The following is a 27808-nucleotide window of genomic DNA, read 5'->3' on the forward strand; positions in this document are numbered from 1 at the left end:
GATAAATACAGAGTGATGGGATAAGACAAGAGAGATCGTATAGCCATTTTATTCAAAAATCCACAGTAAAACGAACGACAAGGATATCTTTGTCCGAAACATGACCAGACTCTTTTGCTTTCTTAATTACCAATGTAGTTGAGAATTCAATTTCTACGCTAACAGGAGGTAGAAGATTTATTTCTAAGAGTTCAATTCCAATAAGTATTTTTGATTTTACGTTTCCTCCATCGATGCTCTTGAAAGCCCGGTTAAATCATCTTAGAAAACGGAACCATCGGTGCTTCTGTCTTATACTCGTAAAAAGTAACAAAAAAACTCAATTTTGATCCCAGCAAATTATCATCTACAGCTTTAGCAACAATGTCGAATACCTTCGACCGGGAAATCGATGGAAAACTCCGCTTAAAATTTGGATGGTTCTCCTTAATCTATTTCTCCTCTTGTTTTTTTACCTCGTCGACAAGCCGTTCGAGGTACGGTAGCATTTTGGCAGCACGTTCTGCAGCGCATGCTTTTTCCACCCAGCGGACGTTACAAAATTTTAACGGAAATATAGTTGAATCCGTTACTGCAGTATAATCTGCCCTTCTAAGTGGAATGTTTTTGAACAGGCTATACAATGCCCTCAAAAATTCATCCAAATTCCATTCACTATTCCTCAGTCCCTACTTGAACGAGTTATGTACAGTGTGAAGTCCATAGCTCCCAATAATGGTGAGAATCTCGTACGCCGGATTCGAAGCAAGTTCTTGAACCACGCTAGTTAGTTCCTTGAGTATTTTCCAATTTACTACTGGACCATCCATGGAACACTAATTCACTCGTTTCAGTAGATCAGGATTTAAAAAAAGACAGTTTCACGCCATCAAGAAGATCATTCGAGCGCGTCGACGATATGAATGTAGAACTAGGCTTGCTTCAACTAGGTTTGTGTTTTGATTCCAGAAGCGCACACCAATATCCATTTGTTGCTTCTGCACAATCTTATTTAACGTTTCGTCAAATCCTAAGACGAACTCGCTGCAATTCTGTAGTTATTTGAAAACTTTATTCAAAAAATAGGGAACAATACCGTGTGTAATCAAATAGGTAGCTTATTTTTGTTCTTCCCACTTCCATTCGATTAGCAATCTGGCTGTCCGGGAACATCCTTATGTTGTTCAATGAAGCAAGTTCAAACTAATCGAAACCGATTCAGCTCGACAGGAGGATTCGTTTCGACCTGGTAAAAATCTTCAATTGAAAAGAAGTTAGTTATCAACTGTCAATCTATTTCTAATTGTTTCGACCTGTTTCGACTAAACTTCATTGAACTGACTTTCACTGAGCCAAAAATTCCCGACTTTTCGCCTTTTTCGAAAAAAATTCCCGGCTTTTTCCCGCTTTTTTCCCGTTGGATTTCAAATCCCGTCTTTTTCCCGCTTTTCCCGTTTTTCCCGAATGGGTGGCCACCCTGCTGGAACCGAGCCTTCTAATGGGTTGTGTGCCAATTTATAAATTTGAAGGGAATTTTCCGCTGCAAAACTTTGTCCAAGATCGCGACTTTGTATCTTATCAGGCAAAAACTGTAGTCTTCATCCAAATTGATAATTTTATATATTATTTTAAGAGAGTCGGAAGAGCATCATCAAATTGACCGGCATGGCGTGTGTGAAATCACTTGAGGGATGAGAAAACATAATAGTGTTATTTAAAAATAGTGAATAAAAATACTATTTGTAAAACATGCCTGAAATAAAAGCATTCATAGTAGGTTGTAAAATAATATATGATGTATCGTAATTTTACTATTCAAATCGGACTCCTCATACATACTAACCTCTATCATAACACATATTATTTTGAAACATGTAAATTTTACTATGCTCGACTAAAACAACCCATTCTGTGATTGACAACTATACTAAAACATAGTCGAAATAACTATGAACAGCAAAAATCAGCACATAGTAAAATAAGGTGCTTTTTGCGTATTTTTTTAAAGAACAAAACATACTCAAAAATATGGAATTGTGTGTTGTTCATTTAAACCACGGACTTAGTATTGTCGCTGAATCCCCAAACCGGAGTTTTCGTCAACATCAGCGACGGCGAAATCACTGACGACATTTCATTTTGACCAGACATCTATCAAACAACTTCCAAGAGTCAGAACCAAACAAAAGAAAGGGTTGCCGATTGCCGAGATGTTTGATGATTTTTTTATCGTCGCTGGTTGGCAAGGCTGCCATCACCAGCGCGAAAACTTCGGATTTCAATAGCATTGACAATAATATTACTATGTTTTTGTTTTGAGTGGAATCATCCCGACGTACACAGAAATTTTTTTAAATTTTACGTGCCACTGAAACTGCAACCATTAAAATAAATCAACCTGTATTTAACATAACCTGTAATTTTAAATTGTTTTCCTTGAAAGTTAACGAAGATTAATTTATTATTACAGCAAATGTCCTGTAAAAAAGTTGTACACTGAAAATTAAATGTCACGTAATTTGTTTTCCGACCTGTAAAATTACGGTAAATGTCCTGCTCCTTTTTTGTTACAGGACATTTGCGCAATTTCACAGGAAATAATTTTTGCTGTGTACACTGAAAATATTCTCTCGGGTATTTTTCGCAAATGACAATTTCGCAAAAAAAAATTTTCTCAAAATTTTGTTTATTTAGTTATTATTGCCGTTCCGCCTATGGTTATGAAAAATGTGCAATTTTTTAACGCGGTTTTCGCAAATAACGCGGTTTCAGTCTTTTTCAATGGCAATAAATGACCGGAGGCATGAAACCTCCACAAATTATGTAGGGTGGAGAGGCTGAACGGATAAAAGTTGAAATACGTTGTCCGACCCCATCTTGAAATCCAATATGGCGGCTTCCGCTCAACTTTAAAATGCTGCAAGTCACTGAGGGGACATGAAACTCCCAATATGGATACTGGGTGAAAGGACTCAATATGTAGAAGTCGAATTTTGCTGCCCGACACGGAAAATTAAAAAAAAGGTACAATTCACCTTTTTGCGAGGTGATTTTTTTCTACCCAGCTTTCTCGGTAAATTTTACCTTGTTTTCATACACCTAGCAAAAAGGTAAAGTTAACCTTTTTTCAATTCACCTAGCAAAAAGTTAAATTTTACCTTTTTCGCATTCACCTAGCAAAATAGTAAATAATACCATTATTCCGTCCTTTCATTTAAAAGGTAAGTGTTAGCTGGTTTGGTAGGTTTCTTCAATAAAAATAAAACAAAATTCGTTCAAAAATTGGTTTTTATTTAAGATAATAGGGGCTTTAAGCTTTATAATTAATGTTGGAATGCAGAAAATTATTGTTGAGCCTTTCTACGCCAGGCTCATGGCAATTCGGCTCAGTGATCTTCGTTTTGCTTCGTTGTCGGACAAATACTCCTGCTTCCTCACGGTCATCTTCTTCGAGTTCTTCCGAGGAACCTTGGCTGCTGAATCCGCTTGCATTGCGTTGACATTCATGTCGGTCAAAAACGCGAACAAAAGCAAAGTATTATGACGAGAACCAGCACTACTAAAGAAATCTAAGAAAACATTTACCGTTCTGTTCCGATTTTCACATATTGGGCACATAGCAAAACTTGTTCCTGAATGACAAAACAGCTTAACCTCAAAAAATGGGTTCGGCAAATTGTGACCTTTTTCGAGATGAACTGTACCGTTTTGTTTAACTCAATCCAGGTCAACTTCATCTCGCTACAAGGTTAGTTTTACCTGTTTTTGATTCACCTTTTTTCTAGGTGGATTGTACCTTTTTATTTAGCTCAATTCAGGTGAATTTCACCTCACTACGAGGTAAGATTTACCTTTTTTGAGTTCACATTTTTTCTCGATGAATTGTACCTTTTTTCCAGCTCGATTCAGGCACTTTACCTCGAAGAGGTGGAAGTTACGTTTTTGGCTTTCACGAGCGTTCACCATGGTATCTCGGTAAATTTTACCTTTTTATTATTTTCCGTGGATGCCATCTTGAAATCAAAGATGGAGGTTTCCGCTTAACTTCAAAATGCAGTAAATAACTGAAAATCGCATGAACCATTCACAATATGGGTAATTAGAGAAAGGTCCCAAAAAGTAGATGAAAAATGAATGTCAAATATTAAACAAAAATTTTGAAAAATCTGAAAAAAGCACTAGAAGAAATATTGCTGATCCACTCTTTTTTTCTATTTCTGCGATAGCTGATTTGGGCTTCCGTAGGGTACCACTGTAAAAAAAATTACAGTATTCAAGAAAAAAATGAGCATTGTTCTACATAAGGATTATTTATCGACTGAAATTAAATCGGATGAACAAGCGGAAAACATTGAAAGATGATTTAATTAAAAGTTGTCAAACAAATATGTATACCAAATATTAGTATCGGATTATCTATTGTTTATAAAACAAAAAATTGTGTTTGCCTTGAGCTTGGTCAATCAGCGGTCAAAATCACGGAAAAATGAATAATAAAAAAGCCTGTTTGCGATGGGGTCAATCAGCGGATAAATTCACGAAAAAAAAATGAAAACCTGTAGTTGTTTAAATAAGTTTAGAGTTCGACGACACGGTAGCGATCATTCATTGAATGTTGTATTTCGTGCTATGTTTTTCAGTCGGAGTTATCCGTTTAAAGTTTAACAGTCCTATTTGCCGCTGGTAGTGTTCGTGAAATTATGCTGGTTGTTTCACCAACACTTTTCAGTTTTGGGACAATTAACCTCAAAAACGACCATGTGCGTCTACTGGCTGCCCGTTTTTCGTATTTTTGAGGTTAATTGTCCCGTCTCATCCAGGGTGAGTCAGTAGGGTGGGTTCAATATGCACCCATATGCAATATGGAAAAGTAGGCAAGGGGTACCAAAAGTTTCTCATTGGTGGGGGGTGGAGACGGAGCGTTTTTTGACAGCGAATTGTTCGTCTACCATGCCGACGATTACGATTGCCTGTCACAAGATGGACGATTCCGTGCATTCTTATAAGAACACACCTGAAGCTTTACCCGCCTTGGTCTCATCTGTACACGCTCAGCAAGTGAGCGTAAGAAACGTCAAAAACAACTCTACTGAAAAGCGGTTAGCGTTACCGTCAGATTTTATACTGATTTGACAGATCGCACAAATTTCGCAGTTATGAGTGCGCAGTCCATTTTTTTTGCGATGCGAATGGTATTATTTCCGTTATTCACCGTACACAACTCCTTTTTTAACTTCTCATATACGATTTTTTATATTTTAACGACAACATAATTGAATTCGACCAGCATATATACACACAACGAAAAAAATCTGTAAAATCACATCACATGTGATGTAAATAAAAAGAAGCATCATATATGACGGAATTTTCAGTGCTTGTTGGAAATTACACGCCAGTAAAATTCTGCAACATGTAAAATGAAAAATGATGTAAAATTTTGCAACGTGTAAAATAAAAAAGATGTAAATTATAAAACCACTGAATCTTAATAGAAAAACATTCCAATTGGAATTTGTTTTGTTTTATTTATTGTTATTATGATTAAATAATGGAATTTTCTCAGCTGTTAATGAAAATAAAATCTTTTTATTATAAATATAATTTATTTTATCAAGCGGCAAAATTTTTTCATCTCACAATTTTATTTAATTAGGAGCCACATTCACACAATTATTTTCTTCCCCTAAGTACCGGATCCAAATTTGGGTATCATGCAGCAACTTCCAGAACCGCATCCCTGCTGCTCAAAGATCTCCGGGAACCATCAAAACCGAAAAGCTTACTCACGCGCGAGGAAAAGGCTTAGACAAAATACTTTGGTGCACGACTTGACCTAACAGTTTGTTTACATTTTTCTGTATGGTCCTTTTCCCATTCCTGCCTCTCGATGATCTCCAGGAACCAGCAAGATTGATTAACTTAATCGCGGAAAACCTTCTTCAATAAAATATTGTTGGGCACGACTTGACGCAACACTTTGTTGACATTTGTGTCTGCCTGTTTTCGACAGTTTGTATTTTTACATGACATCATCGCGTTCAGTGTATTGTAATATTAATTAAATTCAAATTCAATGTCCTATAAAATTCCATGTCGTGTAATTTTAAGAAATTTCTAATTCAGTGCTGTTAAGAATTTTGTGTGACCCGAAAATGTTGTAATATTACATCACATATGATGTAACGAAAAAAAAGCATCACATATAATGGAATTTTCAGTGCAAGTTGAATATTACACGTCTATAAACTTCAACAGACCTGTAAAATATGAAAGACATGTAAAATATTTGAGACGTGTAATATTGAATTCGCATTGAAAATTCCGTCATATGTGATGCTTCTTTTTATTTACATCATATGTGATGTAGATTTACATCAAATAATCGTGTTCCGTGTCAAGTTATGTTCGTGTCATTAGAATTCAGTGCTGTTAAGGATTCAACTTTTTTTATTTTGTAAATTTACATTAATAAATCGCGTTCCACGTCATGTAATAATAAAGGTTTTCTATTTCAGTGCTGTTTAGGATTCAGATTTTTTTTCTGTGTAGTATCAAAGACGCATTTATCGCATCAAAACTCTTCGTCATGCCAAATTCGTTAATTCTCAGGCTATGGAAAAATGTGTTTTCAATAATGTAGATTGTTTTTTGTTTTGTCTGGGATTTTAACGCTCGTAATTAATTCAATCTCAATGGATACTAAGAATAATAATATTTCATTCCGATAACTTCATGTTTTGTCCTCTCTTGTAAAATAATGATTTGAAGATTGATTCAAGAATTTACTTCTTAACTTTTCAATGAAATTAGTGAGTAAGAGTGAATTTTTTAACTGTGGTTACTGCTCCGGCTAGCCTACCGCACGGAATGCTACCGTCGCGCGATTAGAAATTTTCCCAGTAACCGCAATATACAAACATATTACCAGTGTTATAAAAATAAGACAAAATAATGACAAAAATATAACAGAACTGTGGCAAAAATATGAGAAACTATTACTAAAATTTGACAATCTAATCAAATGACAAAAATCTGAAAGAACTATGACAAAAATATGACAAACAAAAAAATTACAAATGACATAACTTGAATAATATACGACAAATGTGGTAAAAAATATGCCGAAAATATGACAAATATTACAAAACCAGCTGATCCCGTACGAACTTCGTTTCGCTTTAAATCATTAATACGTCAATATGAGTTAAGAATATGGAATCCGATACATTTTTCTACAATATTGAGTAAAACATTCAACAGTGTTTAAGTCGCCTCTTTTTCTTAACCTTAAACTTGAAATTCAAATTACATGGTTGATCCTTCACACTAAAATTGGATACAAAGTATCAATAGCCAGCCTTCCACAAAATTGTTGCACAAAACTCTGAGCTTTTCATGTGAGCGAGGCGACCTCTTTTACCGTCCCATGGGCCGAAATTCGTTGATTGAAACCAAATTAACGTCCCTTAAAACTCCTTTATGCGATGTGTTCTATACAAATCATATGTTTAATAACTTAAGTAACTTTAAAACAGTGAAAGTTGAAATAGACGACCCTTTTGCCGGCCCGTGACCCGAAAAATCAATTGCTCATATCTCAATTACTCTTGAAATCAATTGCTCATACACAGCAAAAATTATTTCCTGTAAAATTACGCAAATGTCCTGTAACAAAAAGGAGCAGGAGATTTACCGTAATTTTACAGGTCAAAAAACAAATAACGTGACATTTTATTTTCAGTGTACAACTTTTTTACAGGACATTTGCTGTAATAATAAATGAATCTTCGTTAACTTTCAAGTAAAACAATTTAAAATTGCAGGTTTTGTTAATTACAGGTTGATTTATTTTAAAGTTTGCAGTTTCAGTGACACGTAATAGTCAAAAAAAAAACACGACAATATCGCAAAAACAGTGAACAACTAACATGGACGACCTCTTTTCTGGACCACGATCCAAAACTTGACACTTGAAATCATTTACCTTTATTGAAAAACTCCCATGTGCCAATTTTCACGTCACGTTTGATGAGAATGTCACGTCACGTTTGATGAGAATAATTCAAGATTATCGATGTTTAAAACATTTTATTTATTTTCTGACTTATTTGTAACATTTAACACATAAACACCCGGTTCCAACTAAGTTACTCTGCCGCATAGGTCCTATGATTTCCTTTCTACCGGTCACTAAACACTAAATAAAAAACTTGTATTTGAGTTTACAAATAATTTCAACGTTCACAAAAAATAAACTTTCCATTTACCATCATCATCACAATGCCATCATCACAATGCTGTTTCTTCTATTTTTCATAAGAACTTAATTTGAAAATTGGAAGAATTTCAAAAGACTCTTATGAAAATCAAATTTACCCTCTAAAAGTCGGTTCATAAGACGCATCTAACGTCAATACAGTGAAAACCCGATTTTGTCACATACCGATTTTATCTACCCCTGATTTTATCTACCCCCGATTTTGTCTTATTTTTTCACCCGATTTAGTCATCATTTTTTATTAAACGCAAAAATACTAAATATCGCCTTTTTTCAATTTCGTTGATAATCTAGGGTCGAAATAATTCTGAAGAGACAAAACTGATGGGTGATTACATCGATATTGAAAGTGAAGATTGATCAGGGACGAATCAAGATTTTTACACAAAAAAGTCATGTTTTAAACAGGTTTTTTGTTATTACAATTTTAACTAAATCAAAGTTGTCAAATGCAATTATAACTAAATATAATGGTATAACAGAACATATTCAAGTAATCTTAAAGCTGTGTTTTATTCGTTTGGGCTTTTTTCAAAGCAATCTCTCTTATACGTCGTAAGAAGAGGACATCAACTATCGAGAGATCTGAAGCATCAGCCCAATATGTTGTCCAACATACGTACAGCTTCAACATCATTTATGTTTCTTGAAGCTTCACATGAATCATTTGGGGTAGATGCCGCTGATTCTGAGTCTGGTGCTACATCCGAAATTTTTAATGGCTCCAATGATTCGAGGAACTCGTTTAATGCTGACTGATCATTTAGCGTCATGTCAGAATTGCTTCATCCGTAAATGCATTACTTGCATATCTCTTCTCAGGGCCCTGTGGCAAAATAGTTTCATCGCGGTTGTTTACATCAATCAAATGGATCAAGGGAACACCATCTTCGTGAACGAGTTTGTTATTTAAAATAACTCCAATTTTCTACCATGACTGCTGGGTTACTGTATGCTGTATTTCACTCCAAGCATCGTGAATCCAGAAACATACAATCCCTCAACTCTTCAAGCTTTGACCTATATCGATTTCGCGAGGCATGACATGCAGCAAAAGTTTTTGACGATATTTTAGTTTACAGTTCTGAATAACATTCTGGTCCATGGGTTGAATCATTGCAGTCACATTTGGAGACATACCGGTTTTTGCATGCATCAGTAAATAACTATCGAGATCTTATATGTAAAGATCAGTAAGATTTGTAATTTCGTCATTTCGACAAACGCTGGCACAAAGCGGAGAACAAAAACACAATCAATTTGCAATCCAGACTTATCGCATGCAGTTTTCATCTGTACCATCTTATCATTCTAATCTTCGGTTGAAATAAGCAGAAGTGATGTTGCCTCAGTGGTCGGTTTTGATTTTGATTTAAACGGAAGCTTTGTACCTAATCTTCAGTAATTTATGACCAAAAGAAATAATTAGATCATTAGGATTTGAACCATTTAAGATTATTTAATTTTTATGATAATACCGGTCGAAACAAGGTGTGTAAAGAAACGTAAGAACAATATTGTATGATGTTTTGATGTAAAAAGGACCTATTACTTAGTAATATGTCAAAAAAAAAAAATATCTACTAAAAAACCTCAACACTGTTTTATTGGGATGATAGACGTTTTTTGTAGTAATTTATTGGATAAGAACGGATTAAAATCATGCTTTCAAAATCTCCCGGTTTTATCACTCTCCCCGATTTTTCACTCTAAAATTCATCATGGGGGGTGATAAAATCGGGTTTTCACTGTATCGCTAAAACATTAAACGATTGAGATGGAAAGACCGATTTGGCCGACCCCTGACCCTTAATTAGAAACCTGGATGCTTGTCCCTCGAAACACGACGACGTCTGGACGACCCCCTTCAAAAGGGGTTATCCTAAAATCTAAAAACGTGTTTCATCATTCCTGGTCCTAATGAGCATTCATGTCAAATTTCAGCTCTCCAGCTTCTCAGACGGCTGAGGACAAGGACAAACAAACATACAGAAATTGCTTGTTATATATTTACAAAGTTATGACAAAAATATGAAAAAATGAAAAAATTTTGACAAATGTGACAAAATTCTGATCAAAATTTGACAATAAAATGACAAAACCCTGACAGAACTAATATAAGGACAAATATTTGACAACAAATTTACAAATATGACATAATAATAACGAAAATATAACAATGCAATCACAAAAATCTGACAAAAATAAGATAAAATTATGAAAAAAATATGACAAATGTGCTAAAAATATGGCAAAAATTTGACATTCAAATGAAAAAATAAGACAAATGGGCTGACAAAAATTTGACAAAATAATGATAAAAATTCTGACAAATATATGTAAAAAAATGACAAAATGATTGAAAAAATACGACAGTGAAATGACAAAAGTGTAACAAAATATGACAAAAATCCGATAAAAATAATAAAAAATATGTTACAAAAAATGGTGAAAATAATTAAGACAAAACTATGGGCTTGTGATATATGTAGTCAGTTGGCAAGTTAATTACCTCCTTGGCCGATGTCCGTAAGCTCGAATCCAAGAGTAATCATCGAACATGGTTGTACCGGATAAGATTTTCAGTATAAAGAAAAAAAACGACTTCAATGGAACCAAAAAAAGACAAAACGATAAAAAATATTTACAATCAAATGAAAGAAATCTGACAGTACTATGACTAAAATACAACAAATGAAAAAATTTACAAAAAATGACAGTAATATAACAAACCTTTGTCAATTTTTGTCATAATTTTGTTTTTTTTGTCATAGTTTTGATACATTTTATCATATTTTTGTCATAGCTTTCTCATATTTTTATCACATTTGTAATGTTTTTGTCATAGTATTGTCAGATTTCTGTTATTTTATTGCAAAATTTTGTCATACGGGCGAACACGAAATTATTGCGACACCGAAAATGTCATGCCAATTTTCTTATAATGTTTTGAATCAAACCAAAATATTAGGGTATTCTTATACATATATTTACTTCCAAAATCAAAAGAAAAATTAATCGATGGAGCCTTGAGTGTAAAACTGAACGCATTTTCGCTTGATGCCTTCCATCAAAGTCTTTACCAGTTTTTCAGTTTTTTTTTCGTTTTCTTAACATGTCCTTCTCGTCTTTGACCGTCTCTTGCTCTTCCGAAGTTCCCGCTTCATTATTACCCAGTACTGCTCCTCAAGCCGGGCACAGTTCTGGATGGTTTGACAGGTTCATGTCCTGTGGAACAAAATGGACAGAATTGGCCTCATACCACTTCAGGACGTTTTAAGAATAGTGGTATGATGCCGAATCTGACCAAAATACCGGAGCTTCGCCGTGCTGCGCAAGTACACCAAAAGGCGTTTTTCGAGGCACTCAGATTTGTAGATCTCGCCATTTACTGTAACCTTTTTGTCACGAAAGGCTCACTTGTCAGTTCGCAAGAGCAGTTGGCTTCCAAACGTGATATTTGAAGGCGAACTTCGACATTTTCTTGTTCTTAAATTTGTCGTCCACATCGAACTTGCTCTTGCCGGTAAAATACTCCAACCCCGGAATTTGCTTAGAATCGGTTTTTATATACGTTTCGTCGCCCATCACACAGCAGCAGCGTTGCCAGATTGTAAACCGCTCAAGTCCGTAGATTTGACAAAAATCGAAAAATGTACTGATTTCGGCCAAATAAAACTTGATGACCTTTTTTTTTTTTGGTCGTCAGGTAGAATTATCATTTACCCGTAGAATCCCTTGAATTTTTTCGATAATCCGTAGAAATCCGTAGGAAATTCTGAAAATCCGTAGATTTCGAGCATCGATCCGTAGCTCCGTAGAAATGCTTAAAATCCGTAGAACTACGGAGAAATCCGTAGATCTGACAAGGCTGCACAGCAGCCATATTTTGTCAGCATCTTCTCGTTAAGTTATGCTCTGTTGAATGTGTTGCAATAATTTCATGTTCGCCTTTTACCCTTAGGCAGACAGAACCTGCAAATTCTTTACACAGACTTATGATAAATCCCAGCATTCGATTAGCCTTTTCAAGTGTCATAATGTCGCCTAAATGTCATATGACTATCCAAAACAACGTCAAGGTCCTTTATTTGTTTGAGTGTAGAGTACGCCCTAGATATTACAGTCAAACAAAAACAAAAGTTTCTGGCGTCCAAATGTAATGATACATCACACAGTTGATGACACACTCGTTCACAACTGTATCAAGGAATCGTTGTAATATCTGACAATCTGCTAAACTGTTTATAGACAGAAAGATTTTCAAGTCGTCCTTGTAAAGCATCACTTCACATCCAGCAAGCAGCATGTTTATATCATTGCAGTACAGCGTTAATAGTAGAGGACTCAAATTGCTACCCTGCGGTACCCCTGTAGTCAGAATAATATTTTCAGATTCAATAATACCATGCGTATGTTCCATGCGCATAGTCTCACAGATAATCTCAAACGCTGCAAGTCACAACTTTTGAATCAGAATTGCGTGATTAAGTTTGCTGGTGCTGCTGAAGAGCATTGAATTTATATCTCCAAAATTCCATGAACCATTGAAATATTTGGTATGATATGATAAATCAGATCATTATTTCTTATTCATGATGATGATAATGGCAATCAATTTGAAGATTGTGACTGGCTCACAAAAAAAAAACGTTTAAAGAAAACCTTCTGCATCGAAGCTCTCCACCAGACAACCAACACAATGAATCGAGGTCGATTTCGTTAGTCCCAAAGTCACATCCTGTCTGCAATTTGCCACTTTTGATCAACTTCAGCTGACGAAGATTGTTAATTGAAAATAGAACTGGAGCCTAGCTATTTACTTCTCCTAGCTCTTTGGCTATGAACGACACAGAAATGATACATAAGAATCCGCAGCGGGGTTTTCTCGAACATGACGTTCCCATCGCTGAGCAGAATCATGATCAGAAAAAAATGCATTACACTAGGCCAGATTGTTGTTCTCTCTTCAGACCTCATCCTGCAGCTTACATTTATGCAACACATATCAATGACTCCGTGTACACAAATCGTAAGAAAGCTGTGTGGCGCATCGGATAAACCATCAGGTCGCAGCAACGAGAAGAAGTCTGACTTTTTGTTTCCTGGCTGCTTCTTGTGCGATTTACTTTCGGTTAGAGATGGATGGGTTCTGATTTTCGCGACTGGGAAGCTACAATTTCTCGTTTCTCAGCGTAGCAAAATGCAGGCGCTCAGCAGCTAGATGAAAGACAGACCCCGACTGGCTGGCGGAAGAAATGCAAGAGAGGAAGATTCTCTTGAGGAGGGGAATAAATTTGAATTTTCAGACAGGCGAACTAATTATGCTCTAGTTAAATGACTATTGTTGTGTGTACTTTTCTTGCGAATTTTATGCAACAAACAATCATGGTCAGACTGATTTGCTTCCTTGGCGCAGGATATTGGGAAACCGATACCGTGTACATTCCTGAGGGAAACCAGGAACTATTTCAGTGTGCCATCATCAATCCCCCAGAGAAAAATTACCAAGCAAAAGCGAAAGGGTTTGCGAAAATCTCGAGTATGACGACAATATTTGACAAACATGGTTTCAAAGAGTTGTGAAAACCAGATCACTTGCCAGCTATAACGAACCGTCCCAATGCATGGGGAAAGATTTTTTTCTAAGTAGCGTAATTCGAAATCGTTGACATATCCTATCTTTTTGCCACAAAACTAGGTCTCTGTGATGGGACAAACGGGATCCCTATGATGGGACGACTCAGGGGAAAATCTTCAAGAGTACATAAACCACCAGGAAAGGAAATCGGTAAACTGTTAATAATTACCATTTGTTTGAGCATAGAGGGTACATAAATTTTGGAAAGGGGGCACGCACTATACAATAAATGAACAGAAACGAGCGCCAAAATTTCTCAGGTAGCAGTCCTGTCTGAGAACGAAGAAAGTGACTACGGCATTGACAAAAAAGGTGCTATCCTTGACGGGATTCTACCTGCCCTGTCCTGTTTGGCAAACGGAGCCCCGATTCTTTTTCCTCCTCCTGTTGGCGGATCAATCTCGGAATATTGTTTCTTGAGCACCTTGATCAAACATAGCATGAACGAGCAAAGAACAAATCTATCCATTTTTCTATGTGCAACCCATGTGAATATCCGATAGAATGGTTGTTGAGAATATTTATCAAAATACATAAATGAGCAGCTGTCTGGAAGGATTCCCGAAATTGTGTGGTGAACCTAAGGGAGTTGGTAGCACATATCAGCGCAAAACCGACCATTAAATTTACGATTGCAATCAATTTGAGCAGGACGAATCATGAAAGTGAAGAAAATTTGAGATAGGACGTTTATTTTCTGGATGGAAGACCATAAATTCTTCCCGAACATGTGAAGCTTTGAAGTTATGTCAATAAATGTCACGACGAAGTTGCCAAATGATCTTGGCCTTACTGCCATATCAAAATTCTTAAAGTTTATGTTTCCCTGTGGATCTCGTTTCGAATCATTCGAATTTGACGTAGTGTTATGCACTCCAAAAATGTCAGATGAAATGTTCTTCTCTATACTGAAAATTGCAGGGTGGCCACTCAAAATCAATTTTTGATTTCCCGCATTTTTCCGCATGGTTTCATGAAATTCCCGGTTTTATACAACAGAAAACATAAAAACAAAAATCGATCTAAGCTTTCGTTTAGTGGTAAATTATCTTTAAATGGTTTTTGTATCAGTTATTTTTACCAATTAACCTACAAACCATAAGATTGATATGCAGTTTATTTTTTATTTTTAAAACTATGTCACTCGAGTCGAAAATGTTAACAAAAGAAAAAATGGTTTATTAATTAAAATATGTTGGATTATCATTTTTCAATTTTATTTGTATCTCAGATATTTTTAAGTATTTTAATTTTTTCGTCCATCAAGCTTGCCTCTCTTTGAGCGTCGGAAAGCACCTTCAATTTTTTCGCTTCCAGTTCCTTAGCTTCCCTATTTACAAATTTCTTAAAATGTCTGACTCTAGTCCTCCTGCCTTTTTTACTACAATCCCCCCCCCCCCCCCCCCTGTATTTGTACCCTATTAATGTTTTCTTTGTCTAATTGATAGAGTAACCTTCCATCCGATGGGTTCGACAAGCTCCACTAAAAAGCTGGCCAGGAAGACGACTACCTGGGATAGCTACTGCAACCGCAGCTACAGAATGCCACCACCGAACGCAGATGGAAAATAGTTTTATAGTGAACCCTACACGTCCCCCTTTCCTCTTCCAAACTAGAATCAAAACTAACGTTGAGTCGCCGCGACTAATACGGCTCCCCCTCTACTAACATAGATTAATAAGTGATCCACTCGGCAAAATGAAAAATTTATAAGTAAAATGCCTTAATAAACATACCTTTGATTAAAAAAAAAAAGTTCCTTAGCTTCCTTTTCTGACTCTCGCTTCCGTCTCGCTCGCTGTAGTTTCTTTCAGATTCTCCTCCATTTTTTTTGCTTTTAAGGAGGAACATATCTCGAGTGAAAATTGCAGACATACTGGATTAACGATTTCGTTACCGTTATAGCTCCTCCTGACATGTTGATTCCGTTGTATACGACACTTTGGGCTGTCAGACTCTCCTCGGTTTGATTTTCAACTAGGCGTTTCGTGTTAACTGAAAAACCTCTTTCCATCGTCGCGTTGCCATGACACAAAATTAGAATTTTCTTCAATAAGGTCGCGAATTGAAGGACTCCTTTTTCGATTCGCCAATAAGTTCCATCCAAAAATGTCCAATCGTTGTGATTTTCTTCGATATCCCGAAAATGATGTTTTTATTGAAGGTATTGCACATACTTGTCCGAATTCGTCCTTAATTTTATCGGTATAAGCTCCACTTAGATGTTGCTTGTCAACAAATATTTCTATACACAGGTCTAAACGTTTTTTGGCAATATCTGGATAGTGTGCAATCACATCGGGATTAACGCACGATAAATACCGAGTGATGGGATAAGTCAAGGGAGATCGTATAGCCATTTTATTCAGAAATCCAAAGTAAAACGAACGACAGCATGACCAGACTCTTTTGCTTTCTTAATTGCCGATTTAGTTGAGAATCCAATTTCTACGCTTCCAGGAGGTAGAAGATTTATTTCTGATAGTTCAATTCCAATAAGTGTTTTTGATTTTAAGTTTAGTCGTTCAGGCTTTACAACTTCCTCCATCAATGCTTACAAACCCGGTTATGTCATCGGAGAGAAACGGAACCATCGGTGCTTCTGTCTGATACTCACGTAAAAAGGACACACAGTCGAAGCGATCGTTACAAAAAAAAACTCAATTTTGGTCCCAGCGAATTATCATCTGCAGCTTTAGCAACGATGTCGAATCAGGGGACTGAGAAAAACGGAGAATCATCGTCAATGATCAAACAAATTTTACAGCCAATGATTGAATTTGTTATAATTTGTTGCAATTTGTTAGAGAAAATTAGAAGGTTTCAATTAAAATGAGAGAAACCGGTGCTCAGAGAGAGTGAAAATGTGCTAATTGTTGCAAATTGTTACGATTTGTTAAGCAGTTGTGGAATTTTGATCATTACCTTTCCAAATGCAAACAATTCTCTCTCCACTGCAATCCCTTGTGTCGAATACGTTCGACCGGGAAATCGATTAAAAACTTCGCTTAAAATTTGGATGGTTTTCCTTTATCTTTTTCTGCTCTTGTTTGAAAAAGCAAGTTGAAACTAGTCGAAAACTATCCAACTCGGCAGGAGGGTCTGTTTCGACCTCGTAGAAGACGGTCAAAGTCATTTGGAAAGAGACTGGTGATCAACTGTCAATCCATTTCTACTTGTTTCGACCAAACTTTATTGAACAGACATTGAATTCCTTTTCCACTTGAAAGAACATGACAAAACTAAGATCATAAGCGTATGAGCATATTTTTGTTATGCACTTTCGGTGTTCCACGGATGCAGTTTGCGGGTGCTTATTTAATTATTTAAGTTAAATTTTCTAGGCGAGTTAAACAAAAGAAGCATATGATACGTACATAAGTCAACAACATATAGAAAAACATGCTTACGCAAAGCAACTACGATGACAGTTGGATTGAGATTTTTATCTTAACACAAAGCTGAGATATTTAGAGTGGCCTACGTTACCCCATTCTCCCCTTTTCATATTAGAAGCCGAAAATTCAGAAGTCAAATAAGAGAATTCTTGTTGAGGATTCTGACACAAATTTCGCCTATTGATTTATAATTAGAAGAAATTATTATCTGGAACTTAGATTAAAAAATCATTTTTAGATTCGGAATTATAACCTGTTGTCTGAAAAAATCATGCATTTTAGTCATGGAGAAACCATCGTTAAACGAATAAGTTACATACCCCAAGGCTCATGTTTAAGCCCCCTGCTGTACAACTTTTATGTCCGAGAAATTGATGCTTGTATGGCACAAAATTGCACGCTAAGACAGCTTGCGGATGACTGTGTTGTTCATTTTTTTGTGAATTCTTTATTTGAAACGGCTCATACCTTTAGGCGTTACGGAGCCAAACTTTTGATTACAATTGTGTGCTTATATCTAGTTCACTTTTAAAGAAAAAAGAAGGTAGGTAGGGAAATATGAAAATAAAAAGAATTATAGACGAAGATCAATAGCTTTTAGGAAAAGGTATATTTCGAACATGTAGTCCAAGTCTATCATCATAGCCAGCACATCTCTCACTGGAACATAAATAGGGTGGTTTTCCTCGGGCCCGAAGGGAATCTATGAAGTTCGTTCTAGCGACAAGGTGGACCTCGCACGACCAAACAACATGCTCGATGTCAAGACAACAAGGAATAATGATTGGACATGAGACGAGAAAATATACGAATTAAATCTCGACTCAGGTCCAATCTATTAAACCAGGGTTTAGGACTTACCCTTGGGATAATCGAGTGCAGCCACCGACCCAACTCATCCTCGTCCCATTTGCGCTGCCAGTTGACAAGAGAGTTTCTTCGAACTAAAAAGTCGGTTGGGAAGAATGACCGTAGTGTTAAATTCCCGGAAAAACAAAAAAAAAAAAAAAGAACTAAAAAGTAAAATTCGTTAAAGGCGATTTTACGCTGATACGTGTCGCCTTCCATCGCCCCCACACTGTGTTGTTCATATCACAGGTAAAACAGACACTCAAATAAAACCTCCGTTACAAGAAACTCTAAATAATTTATCACATTGGGCCAGGAATCTAGGCATCGAGTTTTCGCCTAGTAAAACCGAGTTAGTAGTTTTTTCAAGGAAGCATTCCCCTCCTCAAATAGAGCTCCTTATGATGGGTAGAACTCTAACTCAATCTCTTAGTTTTAAATATTTGGGTGTCTGGTTCGACTCTAAATGCCTCTATTAGGTACTTGACACAAAAATGCCAAAAGAGAATCAATTTTCTTCGAACGATTACTGGAACCTGGTGGGGGGCTCATCCACAGGACCTCATCAGGTTATACCAGACAACGATACTGTCGGTCCTAGAATACAGAAGCTTTTGCTTTGAGTCCGCCGCGCGAACTCACTTGAGCAAACTAGAACGAATACAGTATCGTTGTTTGCGTATTGCCATGGGTTGTATGCAATCGACACATACGATGAGTCTCGAAGTACTGGCAGGAATAATGCTGTTGAAAAATCGGTTCTTCGATTTATCGCTCCTAATTCGAAGTGTAACTATTAATCCTATGGTGATGGAAAATTTGGAAAGGCTTATGAATATTAATCCGCAAGTAAAATATGTAAATAATTATCATACTTTTAGTCAGTTAGAAATAAATCCTTCTTTATTTAATTCGGACACGAGTCACTTTTACCCGATTAGCAGTTCCTTAATGACGTGTGCGGTGTGAGCGGTGGACGTGTGAACGGTTTGATGGCTTGGCTACTGGATACCCTTAGGGCTCGATGTAAACTACCTGATGTCCCAATTCGAGACATCTTGGCAAACTTAGATCTTGAATATTTGTACCCTATATACAAATATCTGAAAATATCTGACTTGGTCGTTTAGTCCTCTTCCCCTCTGTCTTTACTCTATCTAATGCTCTTTTCGTCTATTCATTAGAACAAGCTCTCGTCGGACCGGTTCGAAAACACCGGAAAGAAGGCTGGCCAGGAAGACTATACCTGTGGTAGCTTACGAAACCACGCTACAGGAAGCCACCACCGACAAAAGACGGAAATCTGTTCTCGAGAGCGCCCCTACACAATCCTCTCTCCTTCCCTCTAGTTAAATTAATTAACAGTTGAGTAGCCGCGACGATTTCGGCCCCCCTCTTACTAACACCACAGAAAAGTGAAATAAAACTTCTTGTATGTATGTATGGATCCTCCATCGGTAGCAAGGTCTAGCCTATGTCTGTGTGGCTTGGCCTTCGAATTGCTTTTCAGGCTTCCACGGCCGATGGTTCGTCGAGGGAAGGCATCCAACCTTCAGAGACCTACAATGGTTGGCAATCCACTCCGCTTGCAATAGTCTCTTCAGATTAACCCCAGATGCGTTCCCTCTGAAATATATAATTATTTATACAATGAAACACATCTTACCTGTCGGCAACTTATGGGATTCGAACCCGAAAGTTTCTCTTGCCGATACCGGGAATCGAACCCAGTACGCCTGGGTTACCAGACTCGCCCCAGCCTATCCACTAGACCACATCAGCGCTCAACATGCCTTAATAAAACTACTTGTAAATAAATTGTTATGTCGTAAGACGGTATACTATGTAAATAAAAAATAAATAATTGTAAATAAAAAAAAGATTTGGAATTCCGATTTTGAACTGAGGTTCAAAATCGCTCTTGGTGAGCTACCTTGGGAGAATCCTTTAAATCTACCGCCATACGCTCATCGTTGTGCCCTGCTTGGACTTCATACGCTGTCGGATCGTCGTTCCATCGGTCAATCGCTGTTTGTGTCTAAGATACTTCGTAACGAAATTGACTGCTCCTGGCTACTTTCTCGCTGTAATATTTTTGCTCCAGCAAGAACCTTGCGTAATAGAAACTGACTCTCTCTGGAACCCAGAAATAAGAGCTACGGCAGCAACGACCCACTTAGTTCCGCAAAAATGTGCTTTTTACGTTATTATAATGTCTTCGACTTCAATGTTTCTACTGCAACTTTTAAAAGCCGTATTGAATCTTATTTAAGTGACCAATTAAGAAATTAAGAAAAGTATCATGTAATGTGCTAATAATATTAAGTAGATCATTAAGACACCTATGTCAGATGATTTTAATTCAAATAAACAAATAAACACTGAGTGCTGTGTGCGTATTTCGGGTGAATTGTTGAGTTCATTCGAATCGCGCAGTGGGCTTCGACAAGGCAATGGTTTATCCTGCATGATGTTAAACGTGGCGCTATAAGGTGTTATTCGACAAGCTGTAGGCGAAATGCAGGGCACGATTTTCAACAGATCCAATCAACTTATCTGCTTTGCCGACGACATTGACACAGTCGGTAGACTATCTGCGGCGATGGAGGAGATCTACAACAAACTGAAACGCGAAGCAGGAAGGATTGGGTTGATGATTAAGACCTGGGGGAGGAAGACTGAAATTTGCTGTATCGTTTTCTGTATCGTTTTTTTACTGTTCGGCAAAAAGCCATTAATTGTTGAAAAGATGTGTAATCGTTCAAATTTAAACTTCAGATGATCAGTCTCGTGTAGCGAGTCATGTATCTCAGTTGTTTAGGTGCTAAATTTAGATTTAGCTATTTTTAGAACAACCATTAATCAAACCATTTTTATTTATCACCTTCAAAACTTTAACGAAATTTTAGCGACTCAATGCAAGAATTTGCCAGAGCAAAACAAAACCTAATTAAATCATTGTTTTATGCAAAACAAGTGCTTTTCAGCATCAAACAAGTTTTATTAAAAATCACTAAATGAGAAAGTAAAACTTTGAACCTTCGCACTGGTCGGTAGATTGATGAGAGAAATTTGACGTTTGAAAGATTTTTTTTCTTTTTTTATTGAGTCTTCCTCCCCCAGATTAAGACGACCAAGACCAAGTATACACTAGCTTGCGGATCTGAGACAGACAAAGCTAGCTTGTCTAGTAATAACACGGTCACGGCGGCAAATGATCAACGGAAGTCGTGCCTAATGGACTACCGGACGACTGTCCTGCAGAACAGGTATTCGCTGCGTGTCCGGTAGGCACCAGAAGAGCTGGGGCGCAAGCGATGTGGTCACATCAAGCTTCCATGAAAACGGATGTAAATTCATGTAAAATGGAAATTTCTCAATAAACTTCTAGTGAATAATTGATCGTGAGATTGCAAGATCAGTAAATGACCGAAAAAAATCTTACCTTGCTCGTGCAAAGTACGTTATTTTTTTAACTGGAACGCTTTAAAATACATATCCATCAAGTGCATTTTAAGTTAAAAACTAAGTTTACTTATTCCGCAACTTTACTTGTAACAGGTTACCGAATAAGGTCTATCTTACAATCGGTTATTGGTAGTCTTATTTTTTTTTCGTTTCTTTACCATCTGATGTCATTCGCGACTTTATATCAGCGTTGCAGTAGACTTATCCGGTACAACTCCGGTTTTCAATGTTTACTTTTGGGCTCCAACTCGCGGACATCGGCTTAAGCCTAGTCCATACTCGGCAACTTTACTGCGATTTCGGTTGAACTAGACGAAGAGATGCATGTCTCAAGTCTCAACTCAACCCGACACGTCTCAACGATTTTCAGCAACCAGAATGTAAACATAAACAATATTCTCATCAACCGAAATCGCAGTTCAAGTTGCGGAGTGTGGACTAGGCTTTAGTGTCATATTATATTACATTATGTGTTAATATGCCAAATATTCAGTAATTAGTTAGGTACGTATGTTTTAGTTAGGAATAAGTTTGTAATTTGGGTCAGAAACCAATTAAGACAAGTTAACCAAAAAATTTACAATACCTAACTCAATTTTTTCAAGTTAACAAAAGTTAAGTTTCTATAAAATATTCAACATTTTCAATACATATTAAACAACGTAAATAATGTACTTAACAGTCCTTTAAAATTGAAGTTGGTTGCAATTTTTTTTTTGAATATGATATACGAAAAATCAAATAAGTAAGTTATTTAAAATATTAACAAATAATATGGTTCAACGTATGTTTAAGGATAACCATACAATGTGATCCAGATTATCCACCATTATTAAATATTGCTTCCATCAACCGCACAAACACCAGCATCAACGGCCTTTGGCTGGCTCTAACGGACATTTAAATTTGCGAGTCGAGAATTTTTGTTCGGTTCGGTACTTACATTTTGAGCCCTTGTTACAGCATTTTCAATATCCAAAAGATTTTTTCAATGGCACTAGTAATCAATCCAGCCGATCAAGTAAAAACTAATTTCATTAACTTACAATTAAAACGTTTTCTATTAACTAAAGAAGAGAAACCTCGTGCCACTAAACGAAATAACTCAAGCTGTTTCCAACAGTTATTTATGCGGTATCACACAACTGGACCCGCGCTCTTCATTTGATTACACTCTCCGTTTTGCTTTGCGTTTTGTCGTTCTTCTTTCACCTTCGTAAATTCAACGAATTCAACCGTTCACATTTGGATTGGAAATCGCTTGTGTGCTGCCATCTGTCTATCTTCGCATCCTATGCTACTTTTAAGTTTATTTTAAGCGGATAAAAATGCATCGTAACTTGAAGTTCTGAAGTAATTAAAAAAAAAGCCTATTCAAAGAAATATTACAATCACATCACCTTACATGAGTTTTCGAAGACTTTTTCATTAAACACTAAGTAAAAACAAAAGAACTAAAAAGACTTATATCAAAATATAAATCGAATACAATTTTAATATCTCCAACTCCAATAAACGCTCTCCTCTTTTTTTTGTTAATCTCTCTTTTGATAGTTCGACACACACACCATCCCAAAGAGAAAGCCGAGCCGAATCAAAAGCCAAAACAAAAGAGAACGACACGCTCAGGGAAAATGACTCGTTTTCAAGTGGTGCTAACTATTTCAAAGTATTTTGAAAAAAAAGCAGTCTGGTTTTTGAGAACAAAACTTTTATTTAAAATACTTTTTAATTTAAAATGTGCAATTATTAATGAACAAATGATTGAGTTTCCAAATGACTGCAGGTAATTGTGTGACTCCAACTTTTTTCACCAAAACATTCTTTCAATTCTGATGACAAACCATTCAACTGGTTATAAAAAAAAACATGAATTGAGTTACGGCTAGTTATCGTGTACCTATAGGGCGGGAACGATGAAATGTCAAAAAGGGTCTATAACTTGCATGCAACAAATGAATATGTAAAAATACGACTTTTTGAAAAGCACAGTTGTAAAAAGTGTTTATTTTGGATACGCGTCGAACGAAAAAAGCACAACAGTGCGCAACAGTTGATAAGTAAAATAATATCATTTATCGTTTGTATTGCACTCCATAAATCGAATGTTACTCATTTATTGTTTTTTTAGTGTTATTCGCATAATAAGTGTTATTCACATAATGTTAAAAATGGTTGATTGATTTGCATGATATTACTATTTACGTCACAAGGAGTTCAATGTGATGCAAGAGGCATTCCACTAAAGTATAGATTATATTCGTTGTTCGGATTGCATGTGACATGTAAGTTTAGAAAATTGCCATTATCATTTGAATAGCAGAGAAAAACTCATAAAATTGATTTATTTTTTAGCTTGCTGCTGATCCACATTCGTTCCACCTTCTTACCAATCCACCCCCACCTTGGTATGACCTTTTCGCAGTCATCGATTCCGACATGTTTGGCACATTTGATCCTGGCCGGTGTAACGGGCTGGTCCCTGAAACAGATACCCACCAACACGAGCATCACCGGCAATAACATCGATACCTCAAGTCCATTCATGTCGATTTTGTTTGTCTTCCTGTTGCTGCACAGTTTACTGGGCATCTTTCGGCACAGCCACCCAGAACCGCACAAAAACCTACGTAAACTCTACGAACTTTCTGTACTACTAGCTGTTGTGTTACCTGTTCCTTTGTTAAACGTACAACTTTACTACAAATATTATCTGAGCGATGCTGTTCATCTGCTTGTCAATGGCTATTTACTGGGAACGGTTTTTGTTCCGTTCCTTATCGGCTTCATCTACTCGGAGCTAAGCCGTCGACACATCAGTGACCGGGCCACCTCGGTAGCAGCGGTGATCAATTTGATCGTGCTGCTGTGGTTATCATTGGGCAACGAAAACTATTGGGGTGTCGGCCTGTGTGTGTCCTACGCGATGAAACACTTCGCGCTGCCGCAACTAGCCAACCGTTACAGTGTCCCGTTCATAGATTTGTACACCTACGGGCTTGGATTCTTTGAGATTTTTGCGGTCAACGTTATCATCGATGCCGATCTTTACCGCACAGAACTGGTAGTTCAGTAAAACTCGCTTGTTTTTCTATGTAGGCTTCATACACATATTCCATGATTGTTTAGCAGTAGCTCTATTACACAGATGTAATAATCCATTGGCGGGATAGGTAGTAGATTAAGAACTTGTTATACACATTTTTGGATATTTGTATGCATATTTAACTTTGGCGCGCTTAATCTATTGACCAGAATAGCAGATAGCTTCAATATTTTATATCGCTTATGCTCATGAAACAAAGAAATAGAGTTTGTAAACTTTTTATACAAACCTCGAAACAAATTGCGGATCAATTCCAATGAAAATCTATTCATATACAGTTTATACACTCGAAGTCGTGACAAAATTCACAGAACGATGTACTATTTTGAATACATAAAGGATGCTTATTGAACATATTGCGTTTTTACTTTCACTACTATTTTTTGTAACTTTTTCGTATGATTATTTTAAAGAAGGTAAATAACAACGTTGGTTCAAAAGTCGGATTTTTGTTGATCAATTCATGTTCAAAACTGACTAAGGTACACCGGGGCAAGTGCAAACGGTTTTCACCATAGTTCAACTTTCACATGTCCTAGAAAAATATGTATATGTTCAAATATTATCAATTATCGTTCGTTGCATCACTAAAATAGTTCTAAACAAATTCCTGTTGAAAGTGAAAAATAAAAAAATGTTGGTAAAAAGTAACGGTGCTTTTGTGAAAAAATTTCAAAATTTGCACTTGCCCCGTTTATGGGGGCAAGTGCAAACGCAATACTTTTTCCTAACTAATTCACAAATGAGTCAGTGCATCGGTCCTAAAATGAATTGAATACATGTTCCGGCACGTTTTATCAACTTTTATTCATATATTTGCTGTTTTGTTGCAATATTGATAACTTTTTGGAACTCCATTTTTGGTGACTGTTGTTTTAAGCAAAATAGCTTCATTTACTAATGCATTACGGAACTTTGAACATCCGCTTTAGATACAACCCTTTGGTACCCCTTCTGACCATTTCAATATAATGCTGAACCATTTTGGTGATGAATTTTCTGAAATGGCTGATGTTACATGGCTTAAAGGTACGTTTGCACTTACCCCGGTAGTGTCGTTTGCACTTGCCCCGCAGTGTGGGTTAACAAGAGCGAATATTATTTTCACAACTTTCGGGGTGTACTGAAAATTTATCATAAATTTTCTGCTTTCACTTGAATATCGGTCCCAAACACTCACCTTTTAACGAAAATTCGGATTTGAATGCCCTTCTTTGTAGCCAAAATATGCAAAACAAAAACACACTGTTCATGTCTAGTACGTAGTTGAATTCGTGTGTGATCAAACAGTGCCGTGTTTTTGATGAAAAATTTAAAGAAAGTTTAGTTTATCTATGTCAGATTGTTCGTTTGGGTGTAAACAACAATTTCTAGAAGAAGAAATATTTTTTACTTTTTTTGTAACAGAGAAAAGTTGAGCGTTTGCACTTGCCCCGAGTTTGCACTTGCCCCGGTGTACCTTATAAGGCAGTTTCAAAACGGTTCAGTATTTTTTTTTGTTTAGCTTAAATAGTATTCCTCAATATGATCTGGCTATTTCTATTTTTTTAAACTAAATAGTTATACAAACTCTTTTTTCCTTAGAGTAATTAATTTCAATATTTCTATATATTTTCATTTTTATTTTTGATCTTATGAAAAAGTTTTTTTTTCAATCAAATACCAACATAAGAAACGACGTCGCCAAGCATAGAACAGTCAGCGCCACCTATTGTCGAGCACAGTGAAAGTCCTGAAAACTGTTATACTCCAAATCGAAAGCTTTAGAATTTCACTGGCAGCTCGAGCTTTCGAAAAGCTGTTTTGCCGAATGCTTCGAAAGGTTGTAGAACAAACTAAAGGCAGTTGAAAACAAATACAGGAAGTATGCTTTGACTAAGGCAAAATTTAAGTTCCTCATCTGCAAAAGTTTACGTTTTATTCTTCACATCTTTTTACATTTCGAGTAACACAGGAAGGTATTAGATTAGATTCTTATTCAATCGAACTGGAAAACTTTTTCTGAATACAACCTTAACTGCGAACTTCAAATTGAATTTTCGATTGATTGAAACATGGTTGTTAAGGAATTTCAAACGAGTGATGCACTCATCTTCAGGGGTATACGTTATTTCCGAGCGCTTATGATGCCGATAGCTCAATCTGTCGCTGCAAGATGTTTGTGGTTTTACCGACTCGGACTCGGGGAACTTTAAAAAAGTTGAATGAAAAATTTTCACCGCAAAATTTTATCTAATAACCGCGGTTTCCTGCCCAGAAATATGGAAAACAACATAAGCACCAGAGTAGGAAAGCCAGTCGATCCGTTCAACATTCATGGCTTCGTGCGGACTTTACGGCTTTTGTTATCGGTATTTTTTTTCCTCTCCGAACTAGAGCCGCTTCATCAAGAAGGAACATCAAGTGAGAAGTTGTGCGCTCTTTTCGAAGATAATTTTTCAATGCCATCATGTTATAACATATTTCTTGTTGCGGTTTTTTTTTGTTTTTCCTTCAGTCCTTTCGAATTTGGTTTTCTTCTGATGCACTTACACTGGATGGTACTCAGTAGAATAAATTTCTAAATGATATGATTTTTTTTTTCGCTGAATTCATAAAAACGTCTGGCTTTTTTGTGTACCGATTCCTTATTTCGGTTGTATCTGTTTGTGAGGTTGTGAAAATTATTGAATCTGAATCTGAATTCTGAATCTGCATTCTGAATCTGAATTCTGAAACTGATTTCTGAATCTGAATTCTGAAGCTGATTTCTGAATCTGAATTCTGAATCTGAATTCTGGATCTGAATTCTAAATCTGAATTCTGAATCTGAATTCTGGATCTGAATTCTGAATCTGAGTTCTGAATCTGAATTCTGAATCTGCATTCTGAATCTGAATTCTGAATCTGAATTCTGAATCTGAATTCTGAATCTGAATTCTGAATCTGAATTCTGAATCTGAATTCTGAATCTGAATTCTGAATCTGAATTATGAATCTGAATTCTGGATCTGAATTCTGAATCTGAATTCTGAATCTGAATTCTGGATCTGAATTCTGAATCTGAATTCTGAATCTGAATTCTGAATCTGAATTCTGAATCTGA

The 27808-nt window shown here is 36.4% G+C and overlaps 2 protein-coding genes across 2 annotated transcripts in view; one reads left to right on the forward strand and one right to left on the reverse strand.

The window, feature by feature from the left end:
* The window catches only part of LOC129739440 (G2/mitotic-specific cyclin-B3), a 32945-nt gene extending 10156 nt beyond the window's left edge, over window positions 1-22789 (reverse strand). The window contains exon 1 of the mRNA XM_055730890.1: window positions 22561-22789. The gene's annotated coding sequence lies outside the window, so the exon portion shown is untranslated. The remainder of the gene's footprint in view (window positions 1-22560) is intronic.
* Window positions 22790-23603: 814 nt separating this feature from the next.
* LOC129737922 (uncharacterized) lies at window positions 23604-25075 on the forward strand. The gene is made up of 3 exons (XM_055729090.1): window positions 23604-23677; window positions 23749-23902; window positions 23973-25075. Exon 3 carries the CDS (start codon window positions 24028-24030, stop codon window positions 24691-24693), a length of 666 nt encoding a protein of 221 aa, XP_055585065.1. The 5' UTR covers window positions 23604-23677; window positions 23749-23902; window positions 23973-24027; the 3' UTR covers window positions 24694-25075.
* The last annotated feature ends 2733 nt before the right edge of the window (window positions 25076-27808 follow it).

This window comes from Uranotaenia lowii, chromosome 1 (assembly GCF_029784155.1).
Source record: "Uranotaenia lowii strain MFRU-FL chromosome 1, ASM2978415v1, whole genome shotgun sequence".
NCBI classification, from domain to species: Eukaryota; Metazoa; Arthropoda; class Insecta; order Diptera; family Culicidae; genus Uranotaenia; species Uranotaenia lowii.